The following is a 22,797-nucleotide window of genomic DNA, read 5'->3' on the forward strand; positions in this document are numbered from 1 at the left end:
CTATTGTAATGTATTTGGATGATCTAGACCATTCATTTGTTGGTCACAGCTGTAGATAGGCCGTGCCTGAAAAATCTTTTGCGTAAGATGATCCTAATCTTCTGATCCATTTGATGTAAAATGGATGGCTCAGATTTCTCAAAAAAGGACAAAAACCTCAACAAATCGAAAGTTTATAGAAGTTTTTTCCGGCACAGCCCATCTACGTCAGGGACTAAAAAATGAAAGCTTTAGATCAATCAGATACGTGGGCCCACTGCACTTTTTTCCTCCATGTGTATTATGACGGACATACATGCTAAGATAGTAAGATATCTTATAAAATCTCGGATAACTCATATCCTGAAATGAATCTTATCTAAGACAATCCATCCTCTAATCGGGGATATGCTACGTTTGTCTTTTTTACTGGTGGAGATTCATCTGACCCAGTTGGCGAGCTTTACGCTAACGCCCATGCATGCACGACACGTTGCAGGCAACGCGGCAGTTTCAAACGGCCACTTTGCGTCTATAAAATGGGGTGCTTTTTTCAGATTTCGCAAGGTACTACCGTTTTCCAGATTTCGCACTGTATTACCGTTTGATCTGTGGTTATTATAAAAGAAGGAAAAAAAAAATGCAGGCTGCAAAGGAGAAATTGAGCAACATGAGTAGTGCTGCTAAGGAGCACGTTGACAAATACAAGGCCAAGGTCGAAGAGAAGGTATATATGATATTTCCTTATGTTTCCATTGATTTCAATTATTATTAGGGGGTGCAGATATTAATCTCATGGTTAATTTTCAGAAAGAGAAGGCAGGGGCGAGGAATGAAGTGGAGAAGGAGATCGCCCACGAGCATAGGAAGGCCAAAGAAACAGAAGCAAAGATGCATTTACACGAAGCCAAGGCTCAACACAAGGCTGAAAGGCACCCCCACGAGGTCGGCACGTGCGTGCCAACTGTTGCCGGAGTGGACCCACTTGTGGCTTCGCACGAGCAGCATGGCCGCCATTATCCGGCCACCGCAGGTGTTGTTCCTCCGGCCACCACCGGTGGCGTTGCGGGCCCCACCACCGTGGCCCCAACTTACCCGGGTACGGGACAGACTCCCACCACAAAATAAATCTAGATTAAGATCGGACGGTGGAGATTGATTTAGTCGCAGACTAGTTTTTTTTTTTTTCTTTGTGGTGTTCCTCCTTTTAGTTCTTGTGATGTTCTTCTTCCTTTTGCAAATTAGTCATGTACTGTTGCTCCTTTTCTTTTGGCTGTGTGAAGATTTGTGATGTACATCATGGTTTTTTTATTTTAGCTTTTTTTAAAGGGAAAGTTTCTCCCCTCTTCGAACCCCAAAATCGTTGAAATCCAACTTAGTTCCTGAAAATCCTACCAATGAAACCATCATGAAATACTATAAATAAAAAATAATTTCACCCCACCACAATTACTCATTCTTCGTTGTTATCCTTTTATTTGCTGGTTCTCAATCAAGAATGTCGGAACCTTCCGAATATTTGTCAACAGTTTCAAAAGAGATAGGTCTTAAGGTCAACCCTAAGGTCCTCTTTGTTTGGAATTTGAGGACGGATTGTTAGACCAAAGCTGAATATTGGAGTCAAAATTAAACATAATTTGAGTCCGAAACTAATTTTGAGTCGAATAATCAGTTTCCGACTTACAGTCGACAAACAGGGCCTAGGAAAAATGCACGTACCACTGTGGGACTCAAATATCAGTTCAAATAGTACAAAATGAAGTGGCAATCTAATATTGGAGTTCATTAAAAGGAACAACTATCTAGGATCTATTCATATTCATATAATAGGGAAAACAATATTACTTTACTTATTATCGAAATTTTCATCTGAAACCGAAACCGAAACGTCCACATTTCCAAGACGATCAAAACTTAAATTGAAATTTAAAATTTTGTTCTTAAGCTGGTTTGAAATTTCGACCGAAATCCAAATTTGGTCAACCCGAAATGGTATGAAATTTCTAACGAAATGAAATTTTGCCTAGAAATTTTTTTCTAAAATTTAATCGAATTTTCAAATTTTCAATTGAAAATTCATTTCCCCCCGAAATCCCGTTCTGAAATTTAAGGAATATTCTTAAAAAATATGGATTTTATCCCTTATTTAATATTATCCTAAAATTTCGGTCAAAATTACTGAAATTTTGACCGAGTTAAAGTATCTTTTAAATTGATTTTTATGGATTCCGCGGATTTCGTCTAAAATCCGACTAAATCCATGAACGACTATTTTTCTTGTATAGAATTTTGACCGAAATTTAAGTAATTTCAGCTGAAATTTCGGGATAATATTAAATAATTATTAATATTATTTAATATTATCCTAGCCCTCCAATCGATTGGATATAGGCTGATCTTAGCCCTTCAATCAATAGAAGTTTCCATAATTGTTGTTCCTCTTGAGGTGTCTGGAATCCGTCAATATTTTACAAGTAGCCTGCATGAGTAATATAAAGTAGTTGTTTCGTCATTGTCATATGTCTTTACCTCTTCTTGGTATTTTTTTCATAATTGTCATAGACAGGCACCCTGTGTCGGTACTTTTCGTATGTAGATTACGATTTTACCCTAAAGAAAGTAGTTAATATCATAACTTATTATTTAAGAGAATAGGCGTAATACAGCTGTGATATAGATGGGATTTTTGGCAAATGGTGGAAGAACTTAACCCACGATTCCGCCTTTATATATAGTAGTTAGATTAGATTAGATTAGATTAGATTGAACAACCACGGTACTCTCAATGTTGAAGTATAAATGATTAAATAACATCAGCTCTAATAGCTTATGCCCTTATGCCCTGTTTGTTTCAGACTATGACAACTGAATATTTGTCAATAGTTTCAAAAGAGATAGGTCTTAAGGTCAACCCTAAGGTCTTGTTTGTTTGGAATTTGAGGACGGATTGTGAGACCAAAACTGAATATTGGAGTCAAAATTAAACATAATTTGAGTCCGAAACTAATTTTGAGTCCAATAATCAGTTTCCGAGATTATTGAACAAGGTCAACTCACAGTGGGTTCTCAAAATCCAAGACAAACAGGGCCTAGAAGTCCTATATTATTGAACAACCACGGTAGTCTCAATATTGAAGTATAAATGATTAAATAACATCAGCTCTAACAGCTTATGCCCTGTTCGTTTCAGATTATGACAACCGATTGTGAGCGCTAAACTGATTATTGAACTCAAATTTAAATGCAATTTTGAGTCCAGGTTTGGCACTCACAATCAGTTGACATAATCTTAAACGAACAGGGCTTAAGCTTTTGGAGTAATTGATTGTTTCAAGTTCTAGAAAGAACCTTCTTATCTTTGAATTAGCCTTAGAAAAAGGAAGAGAGGCACTTCCCGACAGTAGATTTAGGACAGTAACCTAACAACTCCTTGGTATTAAAAATTCATGTGTACAGTCACCTCAAAAGAGGGGCCACATGTGCTCATAAAGCAAAAAATCTGTCTCTCTCTTTAATAGTTATCCAACTAATGCGACTTATGACTCCATTGCTGATATTATAGCTGTTCACCTCCAGGTTTGGGAGGGAAATTGCTTTCCAAAGCTGGCAAGCTAACCTTGATCACGACTGTGACGGGGGAAACATGGTTATTTACACATTTACTTGTTTCAAAGTGCCTAGTTATGTTATTAGGAAGGACGAGAAGCTAAACGAAAAGTGATTCTGGAATCGTACGATCACTTGGATCAATATGCCATAGTAAGAAAGATGACGACTTAGGGTTTTATAGATCTGAAAAAAACGAATAGCGAATCGTTTCACTACCACGCTTAGATGACACTCACGGCATGTCCGGCAACCATGAATTTTTTTTCATGATAAATTAGCTTCTCCAAGTGGGTGAGAGAGGGGTAGTGCGGGTGGGATAATAAGAGACTTGAGAGGGCACGACTGAGTTGAGGGTGGGAAGTGTGACTTAAAAACAAGGAAAAAGTCGATCATATTTTGGGATGAGATTTTTTGTTTCCCTGCTTCTCTAGGCTTTTAGTTCTCTCACCTCACTTAGTCCCTCTTGTATCTATACCCCTCTCCCACTCTCCCTCACCACTTGGAGAAGCTAGTTTATCATGAAAATAAATTCATGAGCTAAGTATATGTCTCATTACCCTTTGTCCTTGCCAATTAAGCCTACCAAAATATATTTTTTTTCACTTTAAAGAGATTTTAGAGGCTGAGACAATGCCCTTACCAAAGCATTTTTTGTTGGCGTAAATGTCTGTGGCCCAAAAGGAGTTTTAGAGGCGAGACATTGCCTTTACCAAAGGCATTTCTCACCTAATTGGAAGTGGCCAAGACACACAGTTGTGGCACTACTAGAACTACTAGATGCACTAATCCCTTGTCCACTCTACTGGCTGATTGCGAAAACTATGGTTAAATTATACGATTACACAGTTGTGCTAGGGGCATCCGACACTCCTCCATGGGTGTGATTTATATCGAGTGAAAGTCTATGGTGTACGAGCATAGCTGCACACAATGGGCGTATGACATATGTGCCGCCCTTAAAGTATGATCCACAACTGCTTCTTATAAATTCAGCTGTTGTTGGATCAAATATCAAGAGGGGCACCATGATTAAGTGCAGCTACACACCAACACCACGTAAAAAGCTCACCTTATTGATGGCCAACTAGGTTGCCTAAGACAAAAGTGTCCTTTAAAGCTATGGTACAATTCATAACTTATTAGGATTTATCGGGAAATACACTGCAAATTATAAATATGAATATATTATATAGGGGCGATGTATCTAGGGAGAACCTCATATGAGATATCTGAGCTACCCACTACAAATAGCACATCAAGCTATGCTGTTTGAGCCATCCGACCCATTCATTCCATAAAAACTAACATAGATAGAGTGTTCGTAAGAAATCATCTTCATAGGATCATCCTAACCATTCGATCTATGCGTCCATTTTAAACCTCCACAAATCAAGGGTTAGTATGATCTTATGGAGATGATTTGTTAGGAACACCTTATCTATGTTAGGTCATATAGAATCAATATCTAACATATGTAAACCAAGCAACATAGGCACCTATCCTATTCATACTCGCTAGCTCAGATAAGCTATCCGAGGTCACCCTCGTATACACTTATCTAATTTTATTTCTGCTCGTGAAATTTTCTGCACAATTTTCATTTCACGTTGTAGTAAGGCTCCATCTCGATCGCATTAAATTTTTTTTATTTTTTTTTGGAAAAGCTTGAAAAGAAAAAAAGAATTCCAAATTTTTTATTTTTCCACTGTTTGATTGCAGATGAAAAAGATAACATTAGAAGACTGGTTCAATAAAGGGGCCTTCAATTTATGATAATATTCCTCTAAATATATTGCTCCATATTATTTAGGCGATGATAAATATGCATCCACTGTACGATAATTTGACGTCATTTCACACTAATGTGGTGCGAATTATCGTACAGGGGGTGGGAATTTGTCAACGCCCTATTATTCATCTATAAACCGAGGAAAGGGAAATGTTTTTCCTGTAATGCAAACAAGGCCTAGGAAAAAGAGAGATAAATAAAACGAAAAATAAGAGTGAGAAGACAAAAAGGAGGGCGGAAAAGGTTTTAGGAAAAGTCTCATATTTCCTCTCTTCCGGCCCTCTTCCATTCTAGAAGCCCTCGCGACGACCTGAAAATTCCCCCACCCTGAAAATCCGAAAGAAGGCAAAAGAAAACATAGATCTGAAATCCCTTTCATTTCAATTCCAATCCCGCCAATCGTTTTCTAATCACTTTCGATTCGTTCTCAAATCATTTATTTCACTGAAAGAGAATAAGAACTAGGGTTTTTTTGGTGGTTATATGAGATCTGAATTTTCCTAGGGTTTATTGTGTTCGGCTTCAGCTCAGATCTCGATTCGCTGGATCCGAAATGCCTGTGTCTGCTTCGGCTATATATTTCTTGAATCTACGTGGTGATGTTCTCATCAATCGCCTCTATCGTGATGATGTCGGGTAGTAATCCAAATCTCACGCCTCTTTTCTTTTCGTTTGTTTTTAATTTTGGGTCTTGCAATCATTTTACACATGTTTTGAGACTCCATTATCAAAACATGTGTAAAAACCCTTTAATTTTTTTTGTGCCTGATGTGTGAATTGGGAATTTTCATGTTTTGTTTGTAAATTCTAGGGGATTGGAATTTAGACACTATTGATTTTCCACTTGTAGTGAGAACTGAGAACGAACATGTAAGAACGTAGATGACTGGATTGGGAATTTCCATGTTTTTGTTGGTAAATTCTTGGGAATTAGAAGGAGAAAACTACGAATTATATATCATCGATCATTGATACAAAACTAGGGTTAGTTTTGATATGCTTTTGATACAAAGTTAGTGGAATTTAGAGATTCTCGATTTTCCACTTGTAGTAAGAACAAATATTTAAGAACGTAGAGGACTGGATCTTCCTCGAATCAATGGACCCTAAATTTGGGTAAGATTCTTGAGTTATGGATGCATAGATTGGTGTGTTTGAGATTTGCAATTAAGTTTTTTTATAACTCCAGTTGTGCATCTTTTAACAAGTCAGAAATTTTAGGGCACAAGGTTAAGGGTTATGGAATCATAACAATTACGAATGAGCTGCTCAAATTAGTTAGATTGTAAACGGTATTTGGAATGATTCAAGAACACGGTATTTGGAAATTCCAATACGTATTCTTGCTGTCTTGCTTGTATTCGGGGAAAGGTATTGCAGGTGGCATTTCATTCGGTGTATTTCTCATCCTTAACAATAGTTAGAATTTTGGGCAGTTGAATGGAATTTTTCATTAAAGTGGGCACACTCATAGTTTCTTCATTGCGTTTTACTTTCATCTCTCACCATCTCATGGTTATCTAGCTATTAATTCCAATTTTAACAAAATTTACAACCAATCGAACTACGATCACTAGATTGCTGGATACATATAATATGCACAGGGAACTTGCTGTAGTGCAGCTGGGCCTAGGTCTGTTTGGAAACGCTCAGGCGTGGGCGTTTTGTGGGCTGGCCTTTTCATTTTTCGGGCCCACGGGAATTGATTTATGGGCTATTTCAATTGTTCCCATTTGCAGTGGGCCTATTAGTAGAAGCCAGTGCCTCCAAGCCTCGTTTGACGGGCTTGCTACCTTTTGATCCACCTTGTGAGAGTCATGCTTGTTTTTCTTTTTGAAAGATAAAAGAATTTTATTGATGGCCTAAAAGTGAAACGTGACTGAGATTGTTAACAAGGAGTAGAAAGGGGAAGGGGAACGAGAGAACAACGCAAAAAACAGGTAACAAACTTAGGATAATTATATGCCCTCATTATTTATAGAAATTACCCATCTCCTTTAGTCTTCTCTTATTCTTTGCCTGAGCAGGTTAAGCCATTGGAAGGCACAAGCTCGTTTTTTACGAATTTAAATGGTGACTTGAGAAACGAAGATATAATTCAGTATTTCAATCTAGAATTTAAATTTGGAAAAAGAACATGGATATCCTAGAAAGAGAACCATGTAATGTATAAATTCCGTATGATACTGTAATGTCAATTTGAATCCAGGAGCCTCTGCTTAACCATTCACCTATCTCAATACAAAAAAGCTGAAGAGGCAGACTCCTTCTTGTAAATCCAGCCATTCGCTATTGATGTGTATTTACTTTCAAACATGAAATTGGATAGAGTCTAGGTGTTGCTATTCACTTGTATTGGTGTTCTTGGAACTGTGTAATCCAGTGTGAAAGATTGTACATGCCAGACCTATGAGGACATGCTCAAGCTACAAGGTCGGTTCCAAGTTGCTTCTTAGTACTTCAGTTCAGAGAAAATCTGGTTCGCCAAAGTTTTCTGCTGTACTTGACCATGATTCAGTGGCAATCCTGGGTTTATGTTGGTGTGCCATGCATTTTATTTTTACTAGCCTTGATATTTGCTAGAATCTTGATCTGGAAACCTTATTTCTTTTTTGCAAAACATGAATATTTCCCTTATGGATGTAACCTACTACTCATGTGTATGTGGATTCATCTTTTATTGATTTGAATGATGTATCCTGTTTTATCAGCATCGACGCTTGTCATTTTCCTTTGTCTATATTTCTTCCTGCTTGTTTGTGTTTGCTTTCCCATGATTTTGTATCAGTATTCTGAATCCTGTCAGTTCCATTTCGAGAATATTTAAAATTTCACATTTTTGTTTTTGTAATAACATGCTCAAATTGTGTTTATACTGGCTGGCTTCATCAGTGGGAACATGGTGGATGCATTTCGAATGCACATAATGCAAACAAAGGAACTTGGCACATGTCCTGTTCGGCAAATAGGAGGTTGCTCTTTCTTTTACATGAGAATCAGCAATGTGTACATTGTGATTGTTGTCAGCAGCAATGCCAATGTTGCTTGTGCATTCAAGTTCGTTGTTGAGGTACACATTATCAAATTTTTTGTGTTTTATTGTACACTGCTGTGGTCGCCATTAAAAAAAAAAAAAGTACACCGCTGTGGTTCCTTAGTAGGTTTCTTGCTTTTCATTGGGGTTTTATGCGCTTTTAATTTCACAATCCATATGAACTTACATCTCAATATATTTAACTGCTTCCATTCATCAATTTATTTTTTTTGCATGTGAGAACCTTATTTCTCTATGCCTTGCCCAATAAAGTTAATGAACATTAAATTCAATGAAACCATTGTTCCTTGAATCGGAATATATCATAAAAGCATGATGTAGATTTAAATAGAAAAAATATCAGAATCATTTTTTTAAGAATCAAGAAAAAATTGAATGATATTAGAAGGATCTGGGAAGGGTTATGCAATTTTTTTTAAATGATCGTTATGGAAACTTTTTCTATATTTATATCATATGACAACTTAATTTGTTCTTGTATCTTTCAGATCAACTTCTTTATCTTTCTGATCATCTCGATCAGTTTTTGTCTTTTATTTTCTCAATAAAGATTAAAGAAATCATTATCAACTTATCCTTAAAAGGAAATGCATACTTTTCTTTTAATAACATGAGCATCATAACATATTGCAATGACACATTATCTGTCAGAAGGTTCATTTTGGTTCTATAATTCTAGTCGTACATTATAAAAAAAAGGTAAAATCTAACTGTACACCAAATCAATTTTTTTTTAAAAAAAGGTACCAAATCTATTTTCGTCGATTCAATTCAAAGTCAATCTTTGCCGTATCATCAACTTAAAGCCACGCATATCTAAATAAAATCTGTTTTTTTTTTTTTTTTTTTCATTTTGGTAGATAAACTGGGATTGAACCTCCGGAAGTACCGTTGGCCTTCCGGAGGCCTTTGGTACCAACGTAATAATACTGCCATTCTATCAACCGATGGCCTTCTTTTTTCCTCAAAAGAAAAATACCAGAAGTTGAGAAGAGCTAAGGATCACTACTGTGATTGATGACTGATGAGTAGTGACCACACCAAATCCCTTAAGAAGAGATAAAAATTATGCCAGAAAGAAAAATCAAAACATAGCTCTTAGCTGCAACATCAGAAGAGATAAAAATTAAGCCAAAAAAAGAAAAATCAAAATATAGCTCTTAGCTGCTCGCAAGTTGCAACTATGATTTTTTGTATCTTACTGAACTGTAGGATTTTGACTGGGTCTTAGAACTCACGACTTGAATCATAAGACTCAGTAAGAAACAGGATTTATATGTGGTGGAATTTAACTTGGGGACTTGAATCACATAGGGTAAGATTCAGTCCAAATTGTAGGAATTGAATTGCAAATCATCGAATTTTGGCAAAATTGAGCTGAACACATCCCCTTATCTAAATATTGGAATAATTTGAAGGTGGTGTATCCCATCCTTAGTAGTTCGAATCTAATAACTAGGGTTCCTCTCGTGCCCAACATTTGTTGTTGCTACAATGACTACATTACATCTACCTTTAATGCCATTAATTTTGTATTTTTTTTAGTTTATGATTGCTTTTGGGCCCTCGATGCTGTTAGAAATGTTTTATCAATACATAAACAAGTTAGTATTTAATTTATGGGTTTTGCTAAGGAGTGCCCTTAGGGCACCAGTGAAGGTGTATTGGAAATGATATTTTACATATCTTTTGATAATAATTTCACAGAATATGAGTATTTTTATCAAACAATGTGTAAAATGATTGTAAAATATCATTTCCAATGCACCTTAACGGGTGCCCTAAGGGCACTCGTTAGCAAAACCCTTAATCTATTAAAAACGTAAACATATTTCAAAATTTAGGATTTAGTTTATACAAATTCTTTATAATTGCTTTTGGTTGACTTATTTGAGAACCACTAGGTCTTTACTCCTGCTATAATTCATTCAACTATGGTTTCAACAACTATGGTTTCAAATTGGTGAAATTTCCTTGGTCACTGGTGCTTCTACTCTGTGTATTTGGTGGAAATAGTTGCATTAGAAACTTGCCTCCATTATAGAAACATGGATTTGATTGATGATTTTGTTTGTTGCTAATGGTGGATGCTGATACTGGTATTTGTTAATTAAATTTCACCACTCGAGGCTGCCATTCTGTCGTAGTAAATTTATGACTAGGCCATCTAAATGACTAAGACAGTTGAGCCTTAGGCTGCTTTGCTTTTACTTATAATGCCATATAACCTAAAATCTGGATGTTTTATTTTTCTGAACAGGCGGTTGCACTGTTCAAATCTTATTTTGGCGGTGCATTTGATGAAGATGCTATTCGTAACAATTTCGTTCTGATTTATGAACTTTTGGATGGTACTCATTCTGTTCCATTTCTTTATGTGATGTTGCAATTAACCTTGAGAGACATTCCTTTTCATTTTCTAATTTTGGTTCTGCTTTTTTGGCTAAAGTTGCTGCAATAAGTTCGTTATCTGTATTATAGGGAGTTTTCTTGAGCTAATTATCTTCGACCAATGCTAATTGGTAAAAGTAGGGGGATTTGAAGCTGGGTGGGGTGGAGTTGCCAGATTATAACTGTATGTTTTGAGATTTTTTGTCATTGGATAGTAATCTAGTGTGCAGTGTTCTCTACATTGCTATGTAGCTTGGCAGTACCTATTCAAGTAAACAATGTTTGAAATTTCCAATTGGACTTAATTGTATGGGCACATGTAAATTTTTTGTATTTTCATAAATGTATATTATTTAATTCTGTGTCTTGACAATCTGGTCGGTTGTGCGTTATTCACTACAACAGGTATCACGCATGCCATTTGGATAGGAAATTTAATCAAATTCATACTATCAAATCGAAATTGTTCTGTCATCCTTGTATAATCAGCCCTCATTCTCTTTGGGATCTTGCCTCACGTCGTGGGATAACACTCAAGAGTTGAGTGCCTTCCGGTACTCAACCTGTATGGATCTCCTTAAAGGCCTTTGTGGCTGATCACCTACACATGATTATTATTATTTTTTGGATGCCATAGGGTCTCCCCACCCCACTTTGTAGGGCGGGACTATTCCCTAGGATGATTATTATTTGATGGAAAGGATGGATCGTAGTTCACAGACCACTTGTTGTTAGTCAAATGAAATAATTCTTAAATATATTGGAGAAAATTATTCTAAAATTCATGTGGAAGGAGTCAAACATATAATTATTCACTCACGGTATATGCAATGCATATCACTTGCTCGCAAGCTGGACATCGGTCTTAATTGTTGGATAGAAATTGCTATAATATTATTTTGGGCGTGGATATCTTGATTAGCATTCTCTAGATATTTGTTGTTTTAGTGATTTTTTTGCTATAATATTTGTTGGGGATAGCATATTCTCAAATCTTACATGTCTCTTAGAGATTTTTTTTTTAAATTATCAAAATACCCTTCTCATGATTTGGTTGTATGAACCAGATGAGGAAACTGGGGTTGTAGGAGAAAAGTATATCGAATTTGATCTCTCGATAAGTAAAGCTTGAAAATAACCCTTCCCCATGTTGATGGCCTAGAAATACTCCAGCCATGGTCTCCATCACTCCCCCATGTTTCTCTGTTTCAACTAAACACTGCCATTTTTTCTCTTACCACTATTCTTCTCTGAAACATTCCATCCTCCACAAACCACTCAATACCATTCCCTGATCTTCCAAACCTCAATTTGTTCTCTAGATGGAAACAAATATCAAAACCCAAGTGTTTTGCCACCAATTTACATGGCAGGTATGGGAATTCCTATGAGAATTAATCCCGATAGTGGTGTTGGAATGGATAATTTATCGTTAGATGTTTGAGGCAAGGCGATGGAACTCGTCAATTGACGTAGAGGGAAGCACATGATTGGAGATGCAACAAGTATGGGGGGTTGGAGTTGAACAAGGCTAAGAGAGTTAGCGCTACAGGTGCTCGTCGATAATGGTAGCTTTGCGTGAAATCGAAAGGGAAGGAGGAAAATAAGATGAAAATGGAAGAAAACAAGAGCTGTAGCTGCAGATCAGTGAATTTACCATAAACATGCCCTTGGTAGTAGCCACACAAGCTCAAGGTACAATGAGGCCCTTTACCGCCTCAAGAGATCCACTGACAAAAGTTAACATCATTGGATTTGATGACAGGGTCTGAGTCCATTTCAATTGCCTCCTCACTAGATATCATTACAGAGTTCGGATTTGGAAACATGGAGGGTCGAGTTGAGACTCACCAGAGTTGATTCGACTCTGGTGATTGGTTTAGAAAAGTGAAAATGTGGGCAGGTCTCTATTGATATTTGGGCTGATTTCATTTATTGATATTTGGTATATTTAGGTATATTTAGCATTCTCTTGATATTTGTTGTTCTCTAGATATCATTCAGGATTTTGGTATACTGCTATCTAGATATCATTCAGGATTTTGGTATATCTAGCTTTCTCTATTGATATTTGGGCTGTTCCATCCAGTTCATCAATCATTTCAAATATTCTATGTTTGTTGTTTTCTGCTGATTTCATTTATTGTATTGCCAAGTTTCCAAATGCTTTCATCATCTCCAATCAATTGCTTTGTCCTGGCTCTTGGGTTTCTAAATTAACATGATTATTCTGGTATATCTTATTACTTACTTTTTACCGAGGCTGGTGTGGAAATTTCAAGTTGCTCCTTCTGTGGAGCTGATGTGTAACCTTTTCTCTTCTTTTAGCATTTGCTATTTGCAAGAGTCTGACTCTATTAGATGGTTTCTCTTCTGCACATCATACTTCTCTTCAAATGAAAGATCAGTTTTGTGTCATTATACTAACTCCATATGTTACGATTGTTGTATACTTGTTGCGTAACATGCAGAAATCATGGATTTTGGTTACCCACAAAATCTTTCTCCTGAAATTTTGAAGCTGTACATCACACAGGAAGGAGTTCGTTCACCATTCTCATCCAAGGTCAGATCTTATAATATCTGTACTTTTTGTCTTCTAAGATTATGAATCTTATGTAGTCAAACCTACAGAAAGGACTGCTCTATATGAATGTTTAAAGTTTATTCTAAGTTGAAACTTTTCTAACCAGTTGTTTCTGCAATATGAAAATTCTACAGCCTGCAGACAAGCCTGTTCCCAATGCAACTCTCCAAGTTACAGGTGCTGTTGGTTGGAGACGTGAGGGTCTCATGTATAAGAAGAATGAGGTGACTTTTTGTCTTCTTTTCATCTTGTTACGAGAGTTCCCTATGGAAAGTCAATCTGCCAACAAAAAAGGTTTCTGAAGTTCCTACATTGCAGGTTTTCCTAGATATTGTGGAAAGTGTGAATCTTCTTATGTCTTCAAAAGGTATATTGGGTTTCCTAGGTGTTGATTTCTCCTGGCACAAAGTCTTTCTTGTTTCTAAGTTGGTTGCTTAATTGTTTCCGTCAAATATTTTGGTGATTATAGGTAGTGTCCTTCGTTGTGATGTAACGGGGAAGATTCTCATGAAGTGCTTTCTATCTGGAATGCCTGATCTAAAGTTGGGCTTAAATGACAAAATTGGTCTTGAAAAGGAATCACAAATTAAATCCCGGCCTACTAAAAGGTAATTTTTTGATCATTCTTCAGACTTTTTCTTCTTAAAGTTTGTAGATCAGTGTGTTATTTCTTCTTGTACATTATGAAGTGTTTGCACTGAGACAATTATTTCTTTCTTTAGCTAGTGATGTTTTAAGTATAAATTCGTTTGAGTTGGACTTTAACATTGTAAACTGGGACTGGTACTTGCCTTATTAAACTACCAGTCGAAGCGAATCTGCCAAACCATTAGTGCTACGAAAAGCATGGAGAAATTCCATCACATTATGATACACACTAGTAAGGTTCCTAATTGCATTAATAAAGTTCACAATACAATCTCCCTTTTTTTATGAACGAATTGTAGTGTTTATCTGATAGTCTTTGTTCTAGCACTGTCGCGTGCTTCTGTTTCCTTGCATATGCCGGGTTGACAAGTAAATGATCTTATAAGTTCTACAAGAAATATTCCGTGAGAATAGAAGCTCAGCTTCTTTTGGTTCCATTATGTCCTTGCAATCTAGTGCAATATACTTCTCTTCCGTTGATCAAGTATTAGGCCTTTGGCTTTTAAAGGGATTGCTAGTTTTGTTTAAATTGTACATTTGTGTTCCCTCTTTATACTTGGTCTGTTTTAGCTTAGAACATCTCTGAGATCCTTCTGATTGCTCTGTTAACTTAGCCCTGAAATTTACTCTTTTTTGTGCAGTGGAAAGACCATTGAGCTCGATGATGTTACTTTCCACCAATGTGTAAACTTGACAAGGTTCAACTCAGAGAAGACTGTCAGTTTTGTGCCACCTGATGGTGAATTTGAATTAATGAAGTAAGCTTTCTACACTTCCCTCTTATATCTTATGCCATGAATTGCAACAAGGGAACATACATGATTTCAGTCGCTTTCTTAATAGTATATTTGAGAGCACTGGGCTTCCTTGAGACATTATCACATGAGTGGCGAGTGTATGCGCTATATATATGACAGGTTGTAGCCAAGGAAAAGCATGTTTGTAAAACTCTTAATAAAGCATTGTGAAACTCTTAATAAAGCATCTGCAAATATAGCATTTGTGAGTAGAAATATTTGTGACACATAGATTCTAATGATTTGCTCAATAACTCATAATTATTATTCCACATTGCTGTCGGGAGACATAATAAATTTTGGCATACTCCTTGCATATAGGGATGGGTGTTTAATGGACATGTACGTTTTATGTCTGTCGCTGAATTGGCCAGTGTACATGAATGTGTCCGCTTGTATACTAATATATGTTGAAATCAAAGCCCACCTCCCAATTCTATATATTTGCATTACTGGAGAGTAGGCTGGTAATTTTGTAGGGGTGGTTAGATTTTTATTACATGTTACTGCATCTCTATGTGTCTCTCTCTTTACTTTGGTGTTGGTGATACACCTCCAATATGTCCGACTTTCATTATATGTTGCTTAAGTTTTCACCATGGTTCATCCATGCTCTTCAATTTCCAGCATTAAATTGCTCAAGACTCTCAGTCTCAACTCTGCATGTGCTTTTTTGGGAAGACCTTTCTGCCATCCACTGCAATGATTTTACCTGTATAGTTTTTTTTATAAAGAGAGATCTTATGACGTGGACTCAATTTTGACTTTTTAATTTGATGTATATCAGATTTTTCTTCACCAGTACGTAATAGGATTGCAGTTACTGTTGCCTGTATTAACCACGTGCATTTATCATGTCACCTTTCCTGTGATTTTCATAGGTATCGTATCACCGAGGGTGTAAATCTTCCATTTCGGGTGTTACCAACAATCAAGGAATTGGGTAGGACGCGGATCGAAGTAAATGTTAAGGTTTGTAGTTAACATTATTGAGTTGCAGATTTCATCTAATCATGGTTCAGCAGTGTTCTTATTGCTTTTAATTTTGCAGGTGAAGAGTGTCTTTGGTGCAAAAATGTTTGCACTTGGAGTGGTTGTCAAGGTTCCAGTTCCAAAGCAAACCGCAAAGACAAGTTTTCAAGTGACATCTGGCCGAGCCAAGTACAATGCATCTATTGACTGCATAGTTTGGAAGTGAGTATTTGATGCTTTAACAATTTTCACATAAACTAAGTGCTTCATGATGCTCTCTTGCTTTTCTTCGTAATCCAAGAAGATTATGTTACACCATGTAGAGAATGGTTTTTTTTTTTTTTTTTTTTACATTTAAAAAAAAAGGGTATTAGTTTGTCACTATGGCCTCTGGTTTTCCCCTTATGAGACAGCCATAAAATTCGTTCCAAATGTTTCACAGAAAGCAAGACATTTTGATGTAGATAATTACAATTTACAACTGGTGATTGCTTTAGAACATTACAACTGGTGATTGTTTTACTTTAGTAACCAGTAACTCTTGAGATTTCACCCTAAATCCTAATCCGAAGGGTGTTAAGCTTGGTTACGGGGTCAAATTTGATGGAAGAAAGGGTTTTTTATGGTCTGCAAGATGTTAAATGTATGGCTTGCAAACTTAATCTCCTTGTGGGATGAAATAGGATGGAGAGGGAAACAGAGAGGCTGGACTATGGATTCAGGACAATGTAGTGCACAAGATTCTCCTGAATGTATGGTGTACGACACAGTAGTGTAATGATGTTATATGTGGCATAGGATGCTATAGACAATACAACATATTATCATACATATGTAGATATGTGCGAGCAGTATAGAATAGAATTTGTGAAAGAGCTCAATGAGCAAAGCTGCCTAAAGACCCCAAATACAAGCATCTATAAACAGTGACTTGGTTAAAGAACCGAAATGAATAACCAACAAGTCACTCTAGCGGTAGATTGCCCGCTAGCAATGTAGTTATCTCCATTTACAAGCCACCCACTCTTAACCCTGGAATCAGCAACATTATTGGTGAGATCTAGAATTGTTCAGAGGCAAATATGTTGCCATCAAGCGACATATTAAGAAACACTAATGAGGCTGCAGATGCATTGGGTAGAGAAGGTGTAATAAGACTGGAATTGCTTAGTGTGTAAGCTCTGCCTTCGTTTCTTTACTAAATTCATTTATAAGCTAGTGGGTCATCGGGAATTGACCATTAGGGAGTGCTACTTCTGAGAGGGGGACAGGGGAGTTCGGTTGTTGATTTTTAGATGAAACTTCATGATCCTCATGGTCAATTTTCGTAATTTCTTTCTTTGTTTCACTTTTAGCAATTGATTTATCGGCTTCTGATTGAGTTGTGTTTGGGGCAAGGGGCTCCATTTTGAATACACGCCTTTGGTTGGATGGCAATCTAACGTTAAGCTCAACAGTTCTAATTTGCTAAAGAAAAAGGACTCCAGCTTGAAAGTAGTTGTGTTTTATGTGAAGAGAAGATCCCAAACCATATGTTTATCTATTGCAAATTTCCTGCCTGATTTGGATAAACAATTTAAGTGCTTTGTCTTTGAATGGGTTCTTCAAAGTCGATGAGGAGAGGCTCTTTGTGAGGTGGTCTGAAGGACCATGTAGAGACTAAGGGCATGATTGTAAGCCATGAAAAAAATATTCCATGGGATATTCATGGGCCCAATTGTAAGAGTGGACCTAGGGGAGGGGAGGGAGGGGGAGACACTTGAGAGGGCCGGAGTAGAGAGAGTACAAGAAATCCCTATATTGTCATCTTCAATAATTTCCATTTCAAAAAAAATAAAAATAAAATACTCTAGTTTAAATTTGGTTTTTTGTTCTGTTTTTTGGGAGGCTTTTCATGCTCCCTTCACTCCTGTCCTCTCAAGTCTTTCCTCTCCTCACATATCCCACAACTGGCCCCACTATTCTTCAATGGAATATTTTCTCATGTTTGCCCAACAATACCCTAAGCAATTTGGCAGATTTCCCCTTTCAACGCCATTTATGGTATTTGGAATGAAAGGAAACAAGGAAATATGTGATGGGAGTCGATTGATATATCAACCTTAGATATTTAAGATATTGGTCGTCAAGTGGGTGGCATATAAAAAGGACTTCCAGGGTTTGTTGATTGGTGGTTTGTTTATGGATTGGAAATTGATTACAAGAAGTACTAGTAGACAGGAAAATTTATCGCAAGATGAACTCCTTTCATCTTAATGACATCAAGCTAAATTTTTGTAGAAGCTCTTCGACAGGTATTAGAAGGGTATTTAGAAACAACTGTGGAGAATTCATAAAGATGTTTTTGGTCTTCGAGCCAGTTGGTATCTTAAATTCTATGAATCAGAGGGGTGGGCCTTTCTTACCAAACAACAATTTTTCAAGAATAGTCTGACTGTTCCATTGCGATTGCATGGGCAAGGCAGTCAAGCTCGACGCCATGGAAGCTGGCTGCTATTGTCCTTCAAATAGTTGACATTAGCAAAATTTATGCACATACTTTAGGGACATGCCCAAGATTATAGTTGACATTGGCAGAGTTGTGCACATTCTTTAAGGACATGCCCAAGAATGCTGACATCATTGCTGATATGTTACCTAGAGAAAGGGTTGATTGAACTTCGCTATGCATTGGAGATGCTTTTCCTCTGTTATTGATTTCTTTTCTACTTTACCTGTGTTGTTTTGCTTTTAATTTCACTGCACCATTCCTTGTGTACCCTTTTGCTGTGGGTTCATCACTACTATGGACATTTACTCTTTTTTCTAGTAAATTTTATTGCTATCTATCCCTTTTTCAGTCATTAAATGCATCTATGAATCAAGGAGTGAAAGAGTAGTAAGGCTTGCTACATGATTAATGACTAATGTCTAATCTAGGGGTGCAACTTGGGTCTGGCTCAACCCGATTTTGGCAGAGTTTGGCCTGGCATTTCCTTGGTTTGGCTTGGGAAAAGCCAACCCGATTTAGTTTCGGGTTGGCTTAGGATTGAGGCCATGGCAACCCGAACCGACCCGAACCCGACCTCCGTCCTCTAATTTTTTCATGATTTTCTTTGGATTATGTTTTTTTTTTCTTGTATTTTTCTGTTTGGCCCCAGGTCAACCTGAACCCAATCCAACTCAACCCGACCCGATTTGGAAAAAACAGGTTAGATGGGTTGGGTTAGGGTTGAGAGATTTAGAGACCGGTTGGGTTAGGGTTGACCATCCTCGGCTTACACTCGGGTTGGGTCGGGTTAGGGTTGAGGGAATGCTATCTCGGGTTGGGCTATGGTTGGCCTCAACCCGATGCAACCCGACCCGTGTTGCAGCCCTGGTCTAATCACATTGAGTCTTTCTTGACTACTTTAAAGAGGACTGTGCTTCTCAGGGCCTTGATATGTGTTCTAGAACCATCACTGGATGGTTGGGCAGAAGCCATAATGAATGACCCATCTATCTTTTTTTGGTTATTAATTGAATCTATAAATCAAGGAGTGGAGTAGTAGTAAGGCTTGCGACATGATTAATGACTAATGTCTAATCACATGGAGTCCCACTTGACTACTTAGCTAAAGAGGACTGTGCGGGTATCTCAGGGCCTTGATATGTGTTGTACCCCTTGCATCAAAATTGGGATTCATTGAATGGAACGACGAGGATACCAGATGTTGGTTAGGTAGCCTTTTGGATGGAACTCCAAGCCAAGTCTATTTCAATCAAAAGAACTGGATAATGAAACCCTTTTGAAGGAAGAGAAATTGACTCCTTTTTTTCGCTAAGCATATCCTAACTTCTCGAGCGTTGGATCTCAGCAGGTAGCTTATCATAAAGCCTTCAAACAAAGTGAAAACTGAGGGGCTTATAATGGTAGTAAACTTTGATCTGATTCAAGACCTGATAGTGAGAGCTATCAAATTGCTGAATCCGGGAAAAATGATATAGAACTTTCATTTCTGTTGGTTCCATTGAACCAAATATCTCTGCAGCCTATGTGGTCGTATTGGTTATAGTTGGAATCATAAAAAAAGGGAAGATGGATTTCCTTAGGAACTTGAATACCATGAAAAGGAGCATATGGATAATTTTCTTATAAACTAAGTATCGTAGCGTTAACGTTTATGTTTGAATTTTACTGAATTATTTCATGCGGTTAAATCCAGTTATGTTCCATCTTTTCCTAGCTAAGCACCATTCTAATACTTTCAAGCATTTAAAAATATTCAAAACTTTGCAGGATACGAAAATTCCCCGGACAAACTGAGCCAACCATGAGTGCCGAGGTAGAGCTGATTTCCACTATTGCAGAAAAGAAGTCATGGACTAGGCCGCCGATCCAAATGGAATTTCAGGTGCCGTATTAATCTTCCATTGCAACTTTTTTCTTATTAGAAAGGGTAACTTTATTGCAAATCAGTTATCAACACATATTAGCACTATCGTTTATGTTTTTATCTGAGAGCTGCAAGGACCAAGGAAGACATGCCCATCTCAAGAAGGTCCCTAAAGGCACTCCCTTTTCTGGCACATATGTGACACCATAATACTACTTTGTGATAACAAAAATCTCCATATTTTTTGATAAAATGGTAAACATATCCTATTTTAGCCCACATGGCAAGTTCACGACGCTAAGTTGGCTGTTGCAGACAATCATAAAACAAAAATGTCTTTATATCGTTGTCTTTTACATCTTAAATATCAGTGGTTGCATGAGCAGATTGTTGTTGAGAGTTTCCTTCTTGAATAAATGATTATTTATTATATCTTTCAATCGTGAGATAGAAGGGTTAAAGTGGGGCAGTTGATTTGTTTGAGAACCACCTCTAGGACGGCAGTGAGTTCTTCACAAACAAGTAAGATTTTTTCTGATAACGTATTTTGTGCTCATCATCAGTTACATGGTCATGAAAGTATATGCATCCTCACAAAGACGTACATATTTACATGTGTATCCATGATCTAATTTTACGACCTGCATTGTTCTTGTGCACACTGTGATTGTATGTAGAGGCACAACTATAGACACTGAGCACTTGTAATAGGGAATTGCCCATGACTGAAGGTTTGATAAGCTAACCGGATTTTTACTGCTGCCTTCAACAAAGTTGCATTCCCTGAAGATAAATTTTGGCTTTTGTATTGTAGTGGGAGCACATTTTCAGCAGTGGGTTCCACCCAATCTATGATAAATTTGTTTTGGACTCACAATCGGTTGTCATAATCTTAAAAGAACAGGGCCTAAATGAGTGAGCAATAATTACTTATTGGAAACTTGGTTTCTGCAGGTTCCAATGTTTACTGCATCTGGTTTAAGGGTTCGATTTCTCAAGGTATATATACATGGTAGTAATTTGCTAGATTCATTTGTGCTACCTGGTTATGTAACCTGATCAACTGTAACATTCTCATTAAACTAAACTTCAGGTGTGGGAGAAGAGCGGATATAATACAGTCGAGTGGGTTCGTTATATTACCAAAGCCGGATCATATGAGGTCAGATGCTAGATAGACTCTGGGAATTGTCTTTGACACCTTTTCGAAGATTTCTAGGGTGCTGGGGAGGATGAGGGGAAGTTTGCAGGCGAGCGAACCCGAGACCCGAATTTTCCTAATTGATCAGGTAAACAGTTCCCTTTTCCTATCCCCGAAAAAGAGCTTGTTGTTGCATTCTCTTGTATTATTGTAGCAGTTGCTTTCTTTAGGGCTGGAGTTCTCTGCGAATGATTCTTTGGAGTGGAATTGCTTCTCAATTGTGCTGTTGTAAAGGCTGATTTTCAATTGGGATTTTGTGGAAAGTGTGGACGTGGATTGCTATTCCAAGTGGGACATTGGTTGCCCTTGGCAAGAACTTTCTTTGAGTTTGACACATTCGGTTTGAAAGAACAGTTTTTTCCATCTATAGCAAGCATTGGTTTTCATAATTTTGCAAGATGATTGCATAAATATTGAATTAGCATTTGCTGCTGTGTGGTTAGAAATAAAATGTGGAAATAGTGCTGTAAGTAGGGGTGTCAATGGACTAGGGGGCAACTCGGATAACTCTTGAGAGTTTTGGTTGAGATTTTACCATAAGATGAGGTCGGGTTCAGGTTGATTGTGCACCCGTACAATGGACCCAGACGGTTCCTTGGCTCCAAAGGATCTGAATGTTAATGTGCAAGATTTGGGCACAGCCTTTGGATCCTATCCGAGTCCATTCGATCCATTCACATAAGCTAACTATGAGTCCTAGATCCGAGTGGAGGGTGCTAATCTACGAGAATACCCATCAATTTTTGTTCATTTATACCTATTCATGACTGGTATTTTCCTTCATAATATTTAAAAACACTAGTCAAAAGGGCAAACATCATTTCATTTTACCACGGGAATTCTCGTGAGTTTCGTCTCCCCTCATCCCTCTTATACCTAAGCCGTAACTGTGAACAATATAAGTAGGACTTAAAGACACTCGGATGGATGCTCCGGTTCAAAATGGTCCATACCCACACTAAGAATGCAGGAACTGAAAAGGACCCTGCAGAGGGATCCAAACAAATTGTGAACAAGAAACGTGGGTTCTGTCCGAAGTGATTGGAACTGTTCATCCACTGTTGATTTTTGAGATTTTGGCCCATCCGTAGGGCCCTTGAAGACCGAGGGAAAAAGCCGGGGTTCTTTAAATGATCTATATATATTAGCCTCGCTTTTCCCAAATTCACCTCGAGTCCTCAACTGCTCATTAAATGCAATTGCTAGGGGTGCAACTCGGGTCGGGTTCAACCTGAAAAAAAAAAGTAAGGTTCAGGTTCTGGTTGAGGGTTTCAGCAACCTGGCCCAAGTGAAACCCGACATTTTTTTATGAAATTTTTTTTTTTGTAAGCTTAAAAACTCAGGTTGGAAAAAAGGGTTCCTCAGGTCAGGTCAGGTCAGCCTCAACCCGACCCAAACTGAGTTGCAACCCCTA

General features: G+C 37.5%; 2 protein-coding genes across 2 annotated transcripts; both read left to right on the top strand.

Annotated features, from left to right (window-relative positions):
- The first annotated feature begins 549 nt into the window (after positions 1–549).
- Positions 550–1,242, top strand: ATLEA4-1 (Late embryogenesis abundant protein, group 1 protein). Its single transcript, XM_077386827.1, has 2 exons — positions 550–706; positions 790–1,242. The coding sequence occupies exons 1-2, from the start codon at positions 620–622 to the stop codon at positions 1,105–1,107; spliced, it is 405 nt and encodes a 134-aa protein (XP_077242942.1). The 5' UTR covers positions 550–619; the 3' UTR covers positions 1,108–1,242.
- A 4,333-nt stretch (positions 1,243–5,575) lies between these two features.
- On the top strand, positions 5,576–21,772 carry LOC143884949 (Clathrin adaptor complexes medium subunit family protein). The gene is made up of 13 exons (XM_077388831.1): positions 5,576–6,013; positions 8,270–8,447; positions 10,693–10,783; positions 13,295–13,389; positions 13,545–13,634; positions 13,729–13,777; positions 13,880–14,018; positions 14,700–14,816; positions 15,737–15,827; positions 15,907–16,049; positions 20,086–20,200; positions 21,137–21,181; positions 21,276–21,772. Exons 1-13 carry the CDS (start codon positions 5,931–5,933, stop codon positions 21,354–21,356), a joined length of 1,317 nt encoding a protein of 438 aa, XP_077244946.1. The 5' UTR covers positions 5,576–5,930; the 3' UTR covers positions 21,357–21,772.
- The last annotated feature ends 1,025 nt before the right edge of the window (positions 21,773–22,797 follow it).

The sequence above is a fragment of the Tasmannia lanceolata genome, unplaced genomic scaffold (assembly GCF_043159265.1).
Source record: "Tasmannia lanceolata isolate RefF3 unplaced genomic scaffold, GAP_Taslan_0.1 ptg000008l, whole genome shotgun sequence".
Classification (NCBI taxonomy): Eukaryota; Viridiplantae; Streptophyta; class Magnoliopsida; order Canellales; family Winteraceae; genus Tasmannia; species Tasmannia lanceolata.

Excerpts from the sequence above, each read along its gene's own strand:
- ATLEA4-1 (XM_077386827.1), top strand. The coding sequence starts at position 620 with ATGCAGGCTGCAAAGGAGAAATTGAGCAACATGAGTAGTGCTGCTAAG. Across the intron at positions 707-789 it reads AGGCCAAGGTCGAAGAGAAG|AAAGAGAAGGCAGGGGCGAG; the intron begins GTATATATGATA and ends GTTAATTTTCAG.
- LOC143884949 (XM_077388831.1), top strand. The coding sequence starts at position 5,931 with ATGCCTGTGTCTGCTTCGGCTATATATTTCTTGAATCTACGTGGTGAT. Across the intron at positions 8,448-10,692 it reads CATTCAAGTTCGTTGTTGAG|GCGGTTGCACTGTTCAAATC; the intron begins GTACACATTATC and ends TTTTCTGAACAG. Across the intron at positions 14,019-14,699 it reads AAATCCCGGCCTACTAAAAG|TGGAAAGACCATTGAGCTCG; the intron begins GTAATTTTTTGA and ends TTTTTTGTGCAG.